Source organism: Typopeltis vanoorti, chromosome 21 (genome assembly GCF_054136105.1).
Source record: "Typopeltis vanoorti isolate ZY-2024b chromosome 21, IOZ_Tvanoo_1.0, whole genome shotgun sequence".
In the NCBI taxonomy this organism is placed as follows: Eukaryota; Metazoa; Arthropoda; class Arachnida; order Uropygi; family Thelyphonidae; genus Typopeltis; species Typopeltis vanoorti.
In genome coordinates, this window is record NC_143569.1 from 90,725,424 (window position 1) to 90,743,629 (window position 18,206).

Below are 18,206 nucleotides of genomic sequence, written 5' to 3' on the forward strand. Positions count from 1 at the left end.
TACAGACTACAGACAACTTATAAGATCAAAGCTAATTGCTCAGTGGGAGTTAACATGGCAAGAAACATCAACAAACAAATTATATAACATTAAACCTGAAATTAAACACTGGCATTCTAGTCAACGTACAAAGAGAAGGGAGGAGGTTGTCCTTGCTAGGCTCCCCATAGGTCACAGTCACCTTACGCATTCTCATTTACTGAGAGCTGATGACCCTCCCATATGTGAAAAATGCAACACACACACATCTCACTATTCATCATATTCTGGTAGATTGTCAAAAATTTACACGAGAGGAATGAAATTTTCACCTATCTAACCAAGCCATATACACTCAGGGAAATGCTAGCAGACTCAGGCAAATTGCATGATGTTGGTAATTTTTTAGAAAGAATTAATTTGCACAAACACATTTGACCATAAATTTGTTTATATGTAAATACTTTTTTTTTTGCTTAACTTAACTTTTATACATATATATATTATTCATTAGGTTAAATCTGACCAATTATGTATTACCATGGGCCTTGATTTTGTATATTTGTATCACCCTGCTGTAATTTTGTTAATATGTAAATACCATAATGCTAAACTTAAATTTTATGCATATTTTATGCTATATAATAATTCCTTTCTGACTCTTTAAGTATTAGTATAATAATGTTTGTTGTAATCTTGCTAGATGTAGACACTGCTTTCCTTGACTTGTTTTCTATATACATATGTTAACCTATAGTTATCTATTTATACTGCTGAAACCTCTGCAGTAATTTTGTTTATATGTAGATACTGCATCACTTAACATACATTTTGTGTATGCATCTTATTTACTACTTTATTTTTCGAATAAGCATGTAGTGCTGCAGGACATCTTACCTATTTGTGTACTTTCTAGTAATTCTGTTTATATGTATTCTAAATTCTGTTTCTACTGCATTGCTAAATTTAAATTCCATCCATGCATATTGTATAATAATCCCTTTTTGCCTTTTTTTGTACTGCTATAAAGGCATCTATTATAATTTTACATATACAGGGTGTTCGGGATAAATTTGACAGTTTCGTAAGGAAAAAGAAAATCTTCTTTGTATCTATTAAATTTAATGAATTGACAAAAAAACATTACAGGCAGAGTTAATTACAATACTATCAACAAGATTTACTCAAAATAACCACCATTAGCATCGATCACAGCTTCAATTCTGCTTCGGAACCTCGAACAAGCTGATGCTACAGTCTCCCTGGGAAGGGCCGCAAAAACTGTTTTAATTTTATCCATTAAAGGCTTTTGTATTACTGGAAGTGCGATTGGTGTCTTTTTCAACTGCGGCCCATACTAAATAATCCATGGGGGTTAAGGTCTGGGGAGTTTGGAGGCCAAACATTTGGACTGGTGAAGTCGTAGAAATTTTCAGACAACCATTTTTGACTTTTCCCAGAGGTGTGGCAAGGGGCCGAATCCTGCTGCCATACATACGGCCTACCATTGGCTACCCTTGTTATCCAGGGCTTGACTACAGTTAGCAACTCCACGAACAAAGCCCGAATTCCAATGCCAGGGTTCTTCAACACCTGTTCCTGCAGATTTGCGAGGAATTCTGCTGTACGAACGCAATCAGATCGTCTGCTAGGGATCTTTCTTCTTGCTACATCCTCGTAGTCACCATTGCAAGTCTCTAGTTCATGCCTGATTGTTTTTACTGTATTCAGGGAGCATTGGGCAGCAGTCGTAATATCCTTATTTTAATGGCGGGCACGAATCATCATGATACAAGTTATTCTCTTCCATGATTCAGGTGGGTTCCAGCTATCCATCCTTTCTGACATCTTGTATATGAATGAAGAAGGGTCCAAACTTTTAAATGAAGAGAAGTGTGTGTTAATACATGTAACTTACGGAAAAATATAATTAATTATAAATATGTCAAATTTATCCCGAACACCCTGTATGTAGATACTCCATTCCTTGGCTTAGTGTTTCATATATTATGTATTAACTTATATTGTTAATAACTATTTTTGCACTACTATAATAACCTCTGACCTTGTGTGTTGCTGTGCCCTCTGCAGCAGTTCTGTTTACCTAGAGATGCTGCTTTGTGAAACTAGATTCTTGTACAGACATATTGTTTACAATTTTCTGTAAATGCTAATGTTGTAACTTTTAGAATGGCACAGTATGACCTTTGTAGTTTTTGTGCCAAATAAACTATAAACCAACCAAACAATAATTATTTTCAGGCAGCTGATTCTAGAATCATTCAATCCATTTTGTAAGTGCAAATCATTTCTCCTACAAAATCTACTTGCTGGCTCATTCGTAATCACATCTCTCTTTTTCAACTCACTCATGTCATACCTTCTCAATAGATGCAACTTTTGCTTTTTTCCCTTTGTTTCATAGTTACATAGTAATCAGCATTAATTATAATGAAATTATGGAGACAGCTGCCATGTTTGAATAATAACTTGAATTTAATATAAATGAAAATAACTTGATGTTTTGCCTTCATATCAAGGTCATCATTTGGAGTACATATACAGGCAGTCCTCGAGTTATGTAAATTTGAACTTGCATGCAAATTATCCTCAAAGGGCTATGAAAAAATTTGACTTATAAAAATTTTACTTACTATATATATGTTATTCGCATGCCAACCAACAGTAGTTGTCTACAAGGTAGGCAGCCTATGTTATGCATGCACGTACCTTCCTTACTATTGAACATGAACCGTGTATTTGTATTTATACACTTTCAAAATTTTTAACTTAATATGCTGGAATAGAGTATACAATCATGACTAGAAAAGGAAGAAATGAACCGATGCATAAATGCACAAAATTGATCTAGAGATGAAAATTAAAGACAAAAATAATTTCCTGGTATTTATCTCATAACTATCTATAAAAAAAATTGTGCTGGGTAAATAATGTCTTGCCACATATTTAGAAGTTTTCAGCATTGAAAACATCTTTTGAACATAAGTTCCCCTTCCTATGTGCTCATGCAATACTCTTGAGTGTGATGGATGCTTCTATAATGTAACGTAATAATTTCATAATATAATATTTTTTTCCACAATTTCTGGATAATGCTGGTAGAAATGTTTTTAATGTCAATATGAAGATGAAAAGCAATTGCAGGATGAATAAAGTCCAAACAGAAAGTGATGCTTTTAGCATATAGTTGAGAGCTTTATGAAGAGAAGTGACTGTTCAGTCATCTCTTGATAATTTCATATAGAAAGTTGAACAGCCAATTGAACATTTTTTTTTCCCTATTTTCACATGTATTTATACTTGATCATATTAATCTGTGTTAATAATTACTTACTGAAGTCCCTGTGAAGTACCCTGTGAATGAAACTAACAAAAATAATCTTTAAAACATGTTGATACACTACCATATACATGTACTGTAAAAATGCAGCTTGTCTTTGTATGTGTCTGTGCATGTGCGTGAGCACACACAAGCTGTATTTTTACAGTACATATATATGGTAGTGTAGTAACATGTTTTAAAGATTATTTCTGTTAGTTTCATTCACAGAGTACACATAGAAAATTGGACTTCAGTAATTATTAACACAGTAATATGATCACGTTTAAATGGCATGAGAAAATTGGGAAAAAAATGTTCAACATTTTGATGTTTGCTCACATAGCCATGCTTAATATTGGCTACCATTTTAACATTATAGTATCTAATGTTAAGCACCATGACTGCTCCTTTCTTTCTCTGATCATTATTGCCTGAATGCAACATCTTGTATTTGTTATATCACCTATTCTTTTCTAACTTGAACAAACTAACTCGACATGTTGATGCTGAGTTAGTTTGTTCTAATAGCTGTCTTTTCACTGTTCACCAATTCTCCAGTTAAAACAACTGGTTTTTAGTTAACTGAGCAACACCAAGCCAGTGTATACATTTCTCTTTTGCTATCATTCTTTTGTTTCAAACCAATACGGATTACAATTTGGTTAGCTAAATTTCCAACCTATCGTCATTCTTTCAATATCTAAATAGATACCTTCCAATAAGATGCATTACAAGATGGTGGGAATTGGATATTAGGTAAGAAACCCATTCAATTCTTCACTTTCCTTAAAATGCTGCAGTCTCCTTCCAACTAGCTAGCTTTGATCCTTAAGCAACCCCTGAAAATTTTTAATACATAGTTTTCTTTAGCATTTTTTTTAAATTTTGTGTTGTTTCTCTTTTCAAGGTGAGCAGCCATCAGACACACTTTGCTTTTCTGTTACATTAATATAGTAAGACCCTCTATGCTTAATCGTCTTCTTCTGGTGTATACCCTTAAGGGCTGTACTACATGTTATATCCCTAACAGAATTAAAGTTTTACAGCTGGTTTCTATCAGCTACTTTCTTCCAAATTGAAAGACATCAAATTTTGCTATTACATTTTGATCTGCTAAATACTGTGACTACATGCCTTGGTCTTCCTATGTACCTTCAGACATTTCTTTTGCTAATCGGTCAACTCATATTCTCCATATCATCCTAGATTAACTCTGCTTACACATTCTTGAATACTGATAATGTTCTTTATCAGTATTCAAGAATGTGTAATGTCATGATCTTTCCTGATATCTTCATTTTCAGTGCTTTTTTTAGGGATGGTACTCAATGGTATGGTATGGCATACTGGCACCTATTCTACAAAATAAGCATTATTTATTTTTAATATGATTCTTCTATTGATGCCATATGTTTAGAGGCCTAATTTATCTTGGACCATCCATATCTTTGATCTCCTGTCTATGATGAACTATTTCATTTTTATCAGACTTGATTTACACATTACAAATATGTGGTTTTAGAGGTTTACTACAAATTTACAAATTCATTTATGTTTTCTGTTTTTTGTCCACTCTTCATAGTTCTTTGTATTGCAGATTTTCATACCAAATTGTCAAGTAATTGTTTTAATTTGGTTTCAGGCTCTGTCCTTGACTGTAAGAATCATAGTAGATGATAGAGCTAGTGTATACTCTTGCTCACTATTCCCACTTACACCCAATTTAATATTTTACCACCTTCTTGTTCATCCTTTAATTGTTACATTGTTTTATTTTCCTTTTTTTTTTTTATAAATTGGTAGAATGAGAACTCTACTCCAGTGGAGTTAGAGACTGAAGTAGAATTTTTTAATGTAAAAGTTTTGCAATGATTACACTGCAGTGTATCTTCTTAGTTTATTAAAATTTTGCGTACATAATTGGTTCAGACTTATCTTCTCAATCTAGACCATTTGCCCATAATGTTACTGCTAAAATTAGTAGCGTTTAAAAATGGTGACACTAATTATTAATGAATAAAATTATTCATATGCATCATAGTAATTTCAGATGGAGTTTTTAATTAATGGGTATTATTAATATGTAGTATAGACAACTAATAGATGCTATAAACTATAATAATGACCACAAAGTGAAAGTAAAAAAAATTATAAAAATATGCAGTCAGTGATTGCTATCATGGAATAATGATAAAATCAGTATTTAAAAATTCAGTGCTCTTTTTTTGCTCCACTCTTCTATTACCATTAAAATGCATATTTCTTTTATCAGTGAACCAATTATTTTAACATACATTTTCACCATCCTTAGCCATCTACTCTATATCTAGGATTATCCATAAATTCTGCATTTCCACTATAATTTACAGTTAAGTCATGGGAGAATGCTTGGTAAGGAGATAACATGCTTACACTACTTTCTTCAGATTTTTAAACACATTTGTACATAATGCAAAATGCTGGAATTCTTTGATACTGGAATCATATTTTGCCGACTGCAATTTTATGAGTTATAAAATAATAAAATGAAATGAAGATTTAGATTTCATGTGTTGATTACTGCAATTTATTTACAGAGAGATGAAACACCATGCCAAGTGAGATTGTGTGTTGCATTGAAAAGAAAACTACAGGTAGTGTTTCAGTTATTTTCCTCTGTTTCATAATTTTTTAAATTATTGCAACATCATTTTTTAGGAGATGAAAAATTAATATTTTTAAAAAATTACTGAACTGCAAGAATGTGTAATGCTTTTAGAATTTTTATTAATATCATGAAATAAAGTTAAAATCACATTTAGTTTTTATTATTATTATTTTTTTTATGAAAGTAAAAATATCATAGTACTTAGAAGAAAACTTGTGTTTTGGTAGCCAAAACAGACCATCTTTGTTAGAGAGGGAATAAAAGAAACTGAATGTGAAATAGGTATAAAAGTGTATTAAATTCATAGCTATCCAGTAAAAAGGTAATTAAAGTTTTCAGGATAATTGCTCATTTTTTTTTAAAGTTATAACATCTGAACATTGTTGTCTATTGTATACCTCATTCATTCTTGCTTTATGTGAAAGGCAAGTCTTGTTAAGTTACTGTATGGAAAAAAAATAATAATATCATGTGAGATCAGATAAATGATGAAATTCTGCTAAGCATAAGATTGTTATGATTAAGCATTTTATAATGTTTTCTCACAATATTACTCTCCCTTGAAAAGCAGTTCACATTTGGCTTTTTTTTTTCTACATTCATTATTATGAATGTAGAAAGGCTGCTCCTTGAAACATTGTAGTGTCTAATTCAGATGTGAAATTGTAAAATCTTGTTCAAGTGCCCCTTTGACATAGACAGTTGGGTAGGAGTTGTTTGGAAAGAATGAAACTTAGGACTTGCCTGCCGTCACTTTATGGATGTCATTGACATAACATGTCGGTATCATAGATTTCTGTAGCTAATCATTTAACACTTGAAATTCCAAAAAGAAATCCAGGAGATCAGTTTTACTGCTATTTGTAAGATGGGTATCCATAAAGATTTCTAAGATATCTTCCAAGATGCCAGCCTGGTTGACCGAGTGGTTAGCGTATCCGCTCTCCACCCAAAAGGCTGTGGGTTTGAATCCCGCCATGGGTATGGATGTTTGTGATTGTCTGTGAAAATAATGGTGGTGGTAGTCAGTAGATGGCACTTGTGTTGATGATGATGGTTGCTGTTCGTTGTAGTTAGCAGATTGAATTATGGAGACAGAGTTGCAGAGTAGGTGCCCTCCCTCGATGAGTCTTTGGACTCCCTGGAGGTATCATGTAATAATAATAATAATATCTTACAGAATTATATTAAAGTAATGTTCAAATCTATAAATCAAATTACAAGTCTCTCAATTTCCCTGTGCTTCTACATCCTTGATACAAAGATTAGGCATGTATGAGATAACTTGTCCATGGCATATGAATTCCAGTCCATTTTCAGGAACATGCAAGGATAGATCACTTTTGTCTCATGATGTAAAATACTTGCTATGTTCTTTCTTTCTCACCTCAAAATCTTAGAACATATCCATAGCACAATCATGTCACAGCATCAGCATTTGTCCTTCAGTTGAAAGGATCTGGATTCATTGTATAGGACACAAGCAGCCATTATCAGAGCTTTTTACTTGATGATGAGTTAATGGTGGTAGGTTTTGGTGATAGTGTGTTTTTCATCCTCCAGAAACAGACAAACCAGCTGCAACACACAGCAGACAATAATACACTGGTCTCATAACTTAAGTTCCTTTGGCTATAATTCCAACAAATCTATCTAGCCTCAAAATCTTCACATGTCTGACCAAAATATGATTGCAGTATAAGTTATTTCTTACAAGGTATAAGTTGTACCTTATATAACTTGTAAGAAATACTTATAACTTACAACTTAAGTGACTTATACCTTGTAAGTTATACCTTGATACTTAGACCAAGGATGTTGATACTGCTTAAGGAATCACAGGATTGTTCTAATTGGATTTATCAGTTTAAATGCAACTTCTATATTACAGCTCTTTATGTCGTGGAAATCTTTATGGATACTGCTCTACAAATGGTACGACTGAGTGGAATGAGCTAAAACTTGTATTATCTATCTGTGATATCAAATGGGAGAAAAGACTCAAAGGTAAATGCAATATTTTCTTTTATTGCTCATAACTGTTCCTGAAGAGTGCAACTTTGTCTAAGAGTCCTTATTCTAGTCCTTCAGGCTCCTTTACTGTTATGATATAACGTAGTTCTTTAATGTTTTAACTATTTCCCATTTAGTCCAAGAGTGGCTTGACATGATGTGTAACTATATAATTATCTCTGTGTATTCAGTGATTTTTGCATTGCAAAAAACTGAGAATGCTAAATGTTTTGATATTCTCTAATTATGATCTCCAAGGAAGGAAGTGTCTTCTTGCAAGCTCTTTTGATGGATAATTGAGTAGCACTTGTTCAGAAAGTCTACAAAATCTAGAAGGGCTTGTTATCTGTGTTTACTTGTCATTGATGACTGTCATCAGAAATTTGAAATCTTCCATAAAGAGATGCAGTGGAATGGTCATCTTGTTATTATTTGTAAAAGTGGCATCCATAATGATTTGATGATGTATGTTGGTGTACATAGTAGTAGGAGATAGTGAGAGGTAGTGAGCTGTGTTCCATGGAGTACAGTGTCTTCCTGCAATGAGTCCTTGGATTCTTTGGTGTCAATTAATAATAATAATGTTAGGGTAGACATATATGAACCCAATTGAACAGTTCTTAAGTTTTTTTTTTTTTTTTTTTTTTTTTTTCATTCTTGCCAAAAGCTTTGGGGAGAGAAAGGGGGAGGTGATAATGATAACTTGTCAGTGTCACACTGCATATTTTGAGAAAGCAGGAATGAGCTTTTGAGGTAAGGGAAAAAATAAAACAATACAAAGAATTCACCAATATCCCTTTTCCTTATCATTAATTAAAAATGGTCCACTTACTTCCCCATTGGGTGTCACTGATATGTTTAATTTTGCCATTTGTTTTGGTTATTTCACTTGGAAAGAGAGATGGACAGAAGGTACTACTCTGTGTTTTTCACTAGACAATTTCTGTGTGAAATACTATGAAAAACATGCCAACCTGTCTGGATGAGTGCATAATATTTTTGCTCTCCAACCCACAGTGCAAGTTCAAATCCCACTGCAGGCATGAATGTTTGCAAATGTCTTTAAATGGGAGATGATTTCATCACCTGTTTCATATTATTGTGCTTCTGCTTACTGGAAACCTGAAGTAACTTGGAAAAAAAAAGAACCATGTTTGGTCTTCAGAGTAGGATTTTTAAATTACATGAAAAAAAAAAGTGTCCTATGAAGATAGATCGAGGGTGTGTGGATTGCAGAAGTTGGTTGATAGGAAAAAAAAAAGAGGAGATATATGATAGAAACATTTAAGTTACTTATTCAGGGAAAATGTTTCAGCACTTGGCTGGAGGTTCCAGAACAAGGTGGTCATCCCTGGAAGTTGAATAAAGGTGTGGTTAGTAGAGGTGTGAGGACTGGTTTTTTGCTTGGAGAGTTGTGAATGAGTGGAATGGGTTGCCAGAGTCAGTTGTAAGTGCTTTGTCTGTTAATGGGTTCAAGGAGAGGTATGATAGATCGTGTGGATAATTTGGAGTCTCCTGCGATGAGTTTTTGGACTCCATAGAGGTGCCTGTGCAATAATGATAACAATATACATGTCCTAAAGGAAATGTGTTGTGCATTATGAGATACTAAACAATTTCATGTGAGATTGTCTATACAAATAGCTTAGTCACAAAATTAATTTATGTGTGAACTTTTGCTTGTTCCCACTTTGGTAAAAGATAAAAGCAAGAATATAATACCCTGTTAGATATAATTTATCTAACCCAGCAGTAACAACAAAATAAATAAATAAAATTTGCTCTGTGATTACATTGCTTTCATCTTCTTAGAAATCGATCTGTCAGGACTCCGATATCTTCATATATATTGATATTGTCAAGCACTTAACTGCATCAGTCCACTTAGAACATAGTCTAGTTCTTGAGATTGAACACCTGTTTTGATAATCTTTCATTCTGTTTTTAAGTGACCCTGTCACCCAAGATTAGTTCTGCAAACACATTCTTGAATGCAAATAATGTTGTTCCTTCCAACATCTTTATTTTTCATGTGATTTTTCCATTGATGCCATCTGTTTATTCCCTGATTTTTTTCCAGAACTTTTATGTCTGGTCTCTAGTCTTTGATCAGCTGTCTTATATCTAATCTCACTCTCGGAATTATAAATTAAAACTTGTTTGAATGCTGTCTTTCATACTATTAGTTTAGTGTTTTGGTTACTATCTCTTGTTCCATGTAAATTTATTCATTTGCACACCACAATACTAGTTGCCAAAGCTTTATCTATTTCCAAATTACATTTGCCATCTTTACTAAAGCATTGCACCTAAATAGCTGAAATTTTACTAAAATATTAATAGTTGATACAAGATAATTATGCCAAAAAAAAAGCATAAAAGTTTACTTTGTTTATATAATTATTTTTTGTTTGGCCTTTAATTTCATATTAGAAAGTTATAGTACTGATGGGTAGCATATTTCTTCCTTAGAGCAGGAACAATTCATAGTTGTGCATCATAACTCTGAAACTGAAATCCATTTTAAAAATGGGTCAATCCATGCTCTCGTTGGAATTTTTTCCACTTGGTTATACTATAAATTAAAGATACCAAGAAATGATATACTTGGTTGAATCCATTATCCAAGTGTAAGCAAACAAAGTTTGCACCTGAAATATAATCAGGACTATGGCAACTCCTATATAGAAGCTAATGACTTCACATCACTTGCCTTAGTATCCCATAATGCAAAGCACATATCCTTACAGGTATGTATAATGCTATGCATTATGAGAAGGGTCACTACCCAGACCACTTCCAACCTCTATCAAGGTCTCGTCAGTGGGTGCCAGACCCAGAGGTGATACTAAGGGTGAAGTATCGCAGAAGTCATATTTTCATATTCGAGTTGCCAAAAGGTGTCACACCTTATTATTAAAATACTCTGGATTAGAGATAGTTGTTAGAAGTTTTTCCACTTGATTATACATAAATTAAAGATACCAAGAAATTATATACTTGGTTTAATCCTTTATCCAAGTGTAAGCAAGCAAAGTTTGCACCTGAAATATAATCAGGACTATGGACCATAAGGATATGTGCTTTGCATTATGGGATACTAAGGCAAGTGATGTGAAGTCATTAGTTTCTTTATATGAGTTGCCCTAGTCCTGATTATATTTCAGGCACAAACTTTGTTTGCTTTACACTTGAATAAAGGAATAAACCAAGTATATAATTTCTTGGTATCTTTAATTTATGATGCATGTTACATAATTTTAAAGTTGAATTTAGAGTACCTTCTTAGAATTACAAATTATGTATTGCTAATTTTATTACTTTTTTAAGAATTTGTTACAGCATGTGTTGCTATGTACAAAAATGTGATTCATTCTCATATATTAAGTATGCATTTTACATTTTATTTCAGTTATTTTCCTGGAAAAAGAAGGAATTTGTGGAATATAGTGTAAGTTATATATCTTTTCCTTGGGAGGTTAAAAAATGCTGTAGAAAAACAGTTTATTTTCATTTCATTGGTGATCTAATGTAATGCATTTCTTTTCAGTCAGATTTAGCACTTTATGACACACCTAGAAGTATGGCATGGTGTAAAGATGCAATTATCATTGGCTTCGCTTCAGAATATATATGGATAAAGGTATGGTATCTGTATGCTTTCATTAATTAGGAATAATTTTAAGTTAAGTTTGCATGATTAAAAGCTTCAAATTATGCTTCTAATTTATCTTTGCATGTAAAGTATTATACAGTCAGCTCTTACTTCAGCAGACACTATTATAACATACTTGCCTACTATAGCTATTATGACTTGAGAGATGAAAAATATTGTGTAAAAGAAGGTATGAAAGAGTTATTGGAAGAAGTGAATGAAATTTGTAAGTGCTTGCTGCCACACAATGATAGAGGCAAACTGAGGAGGAAGAAGACAATGATCACAAATGAATAAATGAGGAATATTGTGCAGAAGGAGTGGTGTAGAATTTGTAGACCTATGAATTGAATTTGATGGACAGAAGGACTTGTATAATGTTGATTTTGCAGTACCAGCTTAATGATGATAATTATCCATTTAACTCCCACTTGCTTTACTCTCCTGACTCTAGGTATACAGTCTGCCATTACCTCCCTTAAACACTCCTTTGCCACTTCCCATGCACTATCAACATTCAGCCATTGCACTTTTATATGCCATGGCACTGATCTAAGCAATCTCCTAAGCTTGTCATACTTACCAGCCCTGTAATTCCATATATATACTCTGTCTTAACTGATAATTCCACACATTTAGCCACCTCCCAGACAATATTAATGCTCTGACCAATTGGTGGCAATGTGGTCATATTCATTATAGGCAAATTCTCAGATACAATTACTAAATCGAGCACTCTCGAACCCTCCCCCCCCTCATATATTCCATCACATGCTGTCTCAGTTAATTATCCTTTAATAATTGCATAAATTCCATTTCCTTCCTCCAGTGTGTCCTCTCCTCCTTCCAATCTAAGTTCCCATTGTTGAAATTCTCCATATTAATTACCTGTCCTCCACTCATTGAGTTCTATTTGCTGATGCATACTATCTCCATCATCTTTTCCATCCCCTGGTCTATGGCAGCATCCAACTTTATATTTTTTCTGCTGTCCTCTATCTCACACCAGATAGCCTAAGTTAGTAACAGCATCCCCCCCCCCAAAGCTCTAGTTTCCCTGATTCTGCACATCCACCTTCACTTCATTCAACAATACCTTTTCTAGTTTCTGAACACAAATCTATTCAGATGCAAACCATCCTTATAAGTCCTTTCACCCGTCAAACTCACTCCACACCATTCCTCCTGCATAACCTCCACATCGAGTCATTTGCTATTATGGCCCTACTTCTCAGCTCTATTCTGCCATACCGTGGCAACAGATTCACTATCTTAACTCTTTTGCTACTTCCAGTAATTCTTTCATATCCTTTCTCATGCCATACTTTTTCTCCTTTCAAATCACCAGCCAATACAATCATCTTTCACCCTACCCTTTTGTGCTCCAAAAGCCTCACTAACATCATTAATTTTCATGCCTAAAAGGCATGATTTTGTCAATCTCTCGTTGATCACACCTTTTATGATTGAATCACTGCACATATATAACCTTTCTTAAAAATTAAGATCGCTTCTTAATTTCTCTCTCTCTCTCTCTCTTTCTCTTGGTCAAGCCCTTATTTCTCTTATCTTGCACTTCTTTCTTTCTGTTATTAGCTGACCCACTTTGCCAGACATGTCTGCATTCGCTCCAGCTCCCGCTTTGTCCTGTGTATCACTCCACATAACCGAATATCTCCCTCATTACAGCCAACTCTTCATTCTTTACATCAGTCATACTATTTCGTTCAACACTTTTATTCTCTCTCTCAATCATGTCACAATCTCTCTTTCAATCCTATCTGACATTACATCACACACAGTTTCTAGAGTGTTCTGAGTTCCATCCACTACTTCAATCTTGCAACCCAAGAAACACTTTTGATGCTCACTCTCATAGCATTTTCGGCACACTTTCCCACCACTATCGCTTTCAAACCAAATTCCATTTGCCTTCGGTAATGCATACACTGTGCAGACATTGCACTGCATGAAGTCCGTTGGCTAAATTCTTTAAACAACGATGCCTTGGATGCCACTGTATAGTATGTTGAAATGCATGTACACAAATGGCAGAAGTATCAGAAATAAAGGAGAAGAATTTTTGGCATTGGTCAGCTCAATTTGACCAAATATTATAGACATTAGTAAGACCTGGGTGACAGAAAATGATATAGGTACAGGGATAGAATGTAATTGGTATTGCATTTTCATCCAGGATAGAAGGAATAGGACAGAAGATGGGATATTGCTGATAAACTTTATTAAACTGAAAAATTAGAAGAAAGAAGATTTTTAGTTCTATCAAGATGGTTCATTTGAAGCTATCTGGTGTGACATAGAGGCCAGTTGATCAAAATATATTCTTGGTTGCTGCAATAGACCAGGGGATCCACAGGAAGATGTGGATGCCATTAATTGACAGATTAACACAATTAGTGCAAGCAAAGAAATTATTGAAATCTTCAACTATGGGGGCATACTCATAGATTGGAGGGAGGAAGAAAGGGGGTATGGAAAAATGGAAATGGAGTTTATACAGTTGCCAAGGTATAATTATCTGAAACAGCATGTCTTGTGTGGTACCAGAGGTTTGAGAGTGCTGGATCTGGCAATCCCATCCATAACGAATTTAGACAGTCTGCCTCCAGCTGGGGGGGAGAGTAACCATGCAGTCTTGTTCTGGGAAGTTGCTAAACATGTGAAATTTTCTGTCAAGAGAGGTGTTTATATTGAACTAAAAAGCTGATAATTATGGCAGCCTTAGATGCATCTTGGATACTGCTGTGGCTTGAGAAGCTACAAGGAAAGAATGTCAGTAGCAATATCAGCTGCATATTCACAATTATGAGAATAAACCAAGTGGAAGACAAGTGGATGGATGAATGGAGATATAAAGCAATAGCTGAAAAAAAAAAAAAAAAAAAAAAAAAAACTGGAGAGAATATAAAGAAAAAGGTAATCAGCATACTTATGAGCAGTAAAAAGTACATGTAAGAAGGGTGATTAGCATAGTAAGAAAGATCAAATCAGAATATGAAAGAAAATTAGCTAAGCAGACTAGTGTAAATCTAAACAAGTCTTTTTCATCCCTTGTGAGTAAGAGGAAGAATTATGACGGAAGTTTCATTTTAGTGAACACTGATGGTAGGTTCCAGATGGTTGGCCGAGTGGTTAGTGTATCCACTCTCCAGCCAAGAGGCTGCAGGTTCAAATCCCACAAGTGCACCGTTATTTGTGATTGTCCCACTAACTCTTTGTGGAATAGGCGTCTGTCACCCTACTACTTCTAGCAAAGGCATCACTCCTGAAACATAGTGAGGCACAGGAGTGACCATACAGCATCAAAATGAATAACTAACTAACTAACTGATAGTAATAGGGTGACCAAAGCAAAAAAAATAGTTGAGTTGCTGAGCGATCACTTTGCAAAGGTGTATCATCCAGGTGGCACTTTTGTGGTTACTGATGTGAACAGGAGTTGCTCACATATTGAAAAATATCAATTTGAATACAGCAGTGAGACTGAATGCAGGCAAATGCATGTTGGCGTGTGAGCTGTGTGAGTGTGCAGGAGAATTGGCATTGCCTCTGATGAAATTGTTCATTCTGAGTCTCAGCTCTGGCAAGGTCCTAATGAAGTGGAAAGAGGGCAAGATAGTGTCATTATATAAAGATGACTCCAAGACAGAAGTAGCAAATTACAGACAGTATCTCAGGTGTGGTGGTTAAAGTATTTAAAAAGTTGGGTGAAGGTAAAATATAGCAGTGGGTGGATAGAAATAAGATCAATAAGAGAAATAAGATCCTGTATGGTGGACAGCAGGATTTTATGAAGTAGGTCTTGCCTTAGTAATTTACTTACATTTTTATAATACAAATTCAGCAGAATAAGATAAGGGAAATGGTTATACCATGATATCACTGGACTTTGCAAAGGCATTTGACAGACTACAGCGTAAGAATGAATGTGAAGTTGGTAGCATGGATGGGAGGGTAGGGATGGCTGAGAGAGACAGACACCTGAGAGTTCTATATGATGGAGTGGAATCTAGAGGATGTCATCACTAGATGACTAGTGAAATGCCTCAGGAGTCTGGACTAGGGCCACCACTCTTTAATTTGTATATTAATGATATAAGGAAAGGTTTAAGGAGGGTATTCAGTTATTTGCTAATGATGCAAAAACTGGGGAGAGCAATGGTTGATTAAGGTGATGTAAATATTCTGCAAAGATAATGATTGACATTTTGATGTTGCAGTATTAAGGTTATGCACTTCAGGTCAAAAATGTTAAATATCCTATCACATTGATGGTACAGTATTGCAGTAAATTGATGAGGATAATCAATTTCCATCAACCTTGGTATCACTTCTGGATCTGATTCCCACTGATGAGAGCTCAATAAAGGTCGAAACCAGTCTGAGTAGTATCCCTTCCCATAATGCATAGCATTACATATGTCCATAAGGATGTGTGCATTGCATTATGGAATACTAAGGCAATTGATGTCAAGTCATTAGCTATATAGAAGTAGCCCAGTCGTGAAGTGACTTCATATGCAAGGTAAAGAATGAAACCGAGAATATAACTTCTTGGCAGCTTTAATTTATACTATAACCAAATAAAAAAACTTTCAATATCATTAAAAGAATTTCAGAATGTCTTATCTTAATTGTGTCATGCTTTGGGATTTCTACTTATATAAACAATATTTATGTGAAGATAAACTCTTTGAAGCAGCGATTGAAAGAAGTTATATATTTGTGTTTTGTGTGCATTTCTTTATACAGAATGTAAGAAAAGCCATTTACGATGGGTATCAACACCTTACCATTTACGGTAAGGTGTTGGTACCACCTTACCCCAGTCCTGAAGATACTTTCAGGCGCAAACTTTGTTTGCTCACACTTGGATAAAGGATTAAACTAAATTTATTATATTCTAACCAAGTGAAAAATAAACTTTCAACGTCTTTCTCTAAATCCAGAGTAATTTATTAAAAAGGTTGCACACCAATTGGCAACTCCTATAGGTAGAGATGACCTGTTAATGCTTCTGGCTGGTATCTGCACTTGGGCCTGGCTCCCATTGAAGAGACCTCAATAAAGGTCAAAACTAGTCTGGGTAGTGGCCCTTCCCTTAATGAATAACATCAGACATATCCGCAAGGAGATGTGTTTTGCATTATGAGAGATACTGAGATAGGAGTGTTGGTAGCTTGCTCCACCTTTGCAAGGAGTCATCCTGGTGTTGTTACCACCTTACCCCAGTCCTGAAGATACTTTCAGGTGCAAACTTTGTTTGCTCACACTTGGATAAAGGATTAAACTCAATTTATTATATTCTAACCAAGTGAAAAATAAACTTTCAACATCTTTCTCTAAATCTGGAGTAATTTATTAAAAAGGTCGCACACCAATTGGCAACTCCTATAGGTAGAGATGACCTGCTAATGCTTCTGGCTGGTATCTGCACTTGGGCCTGGCTCCCACGGAAGAGACCTCAATAAAGGTTGAAACTAGTCTGGGTAGTGGCCCTTCCCTTAATGCAAAACATTAGGCATATCTGCAAGGAGATGTTGGTAGCTTGCTCCACCTTTGCAAGGAATCGTCCTGGTGTTGTTACCACCTTACCCCAGTCCTGAAGATACTTTCCGGCGCAAACTTTGTTTGCTCGTACTTGGATTAAGGATTAAACGAAATTTATTATATTCTAACCAAGTGAAAAATAAACTTTCAAAGCATGATGTGTCTAATGTGCTCTTCAGTGACCTCCATAGTAATAAAGGGTTATTTAAACTATAACTTATGTATGATGTTCTTTCAAGGTGGAATTCCTTAGAATGAGGCTGCCTCAGCTTATCAGTACTTATAAAACTTTAAAAATTGATGTTTAGACAAGCTGAGACATGCTTGAATAAGTGCAGTATAAAAAATGACATTACTTTTATGATGACCTGATATTATAATGTAGCATACCATACTGTCACTGTCATTTTTGTTACTATTTAATCACGTTTGTAATATTATATTTTTATAATGGCTATTTAATGGTTACCTTCATCTATCTTATTGTCTTAAGATAGAACTGAAGGTAACTGTTAAATGGCTGAGGGTCGGAAAGTTGGATGATGGTATGTGCATAGGAATATAATTTAAACATTACATTCCTGTAATGTTTAAATTACAAATGATAGCACAAGGAATGATGTAATTTAAACATTTATTTAAGCTATTAGTATTTTTGTAACTAGATTTAAATAAATTGTATTATTTTTGTGATAAAAGGACTTTGGTTGCACTCAGTGTGTACAGGCTTTAGGAAAATGAAAGAATGTTAATTATGTGTGTTTTATAAGTAATACTATAAAACCTTATATACAGTAACGAACAAATTAATCTGAACACTCACATTTTAAAGAAAAATTTTAATTTATCAAGAAAATAAGCTAAAATTAAACTCCAGCATTACCTAATACTTTATATGTGTTGCTCTGTTCCTAAGTTCATTAATTCGCTTAGGCATGGACTCTACTTGTAGAACATTTTTCTTATTTCTGCATCTTAAAACCATACTTTTATAATGG

At 34.4% G+C, this 18,206-nt stretch overlaps 1 protein-coding gene across 2 annotated transcripts in view; it reads left to right on the forward strand.

Annotated features, from left to right (window-relative positions):
- The window catches only part of Vps39 (vacuolar protein sorting 39), a 296,426-nt gene that overhangs the window by 67,903 nt on the left and 210,317 nt on the right, over nucleotides 1–18,206 (forward strand). For both annotated transcript variants that reach the window (XM_090410885.1, XM_090410886.1), the window contains exons 6-8: nucleotides 5,899–5,955; nucleotides 11,395–11,433; nucleotides 11,533–11,625. In XM_090410885.1, the coding sequence (XP_090267011.1) occupies nucleotides 5,899–5,955; nucleotides 11,395–11,433; nucleotides 11,533–11,625 (189 nt within the window). The remainder of the gene's footprint in view (nucleotides 1–5,898; nucleotides 5,956–11,394; nucleotides 11,434–11,532; nucleotides 11,626–18,206) is intronic.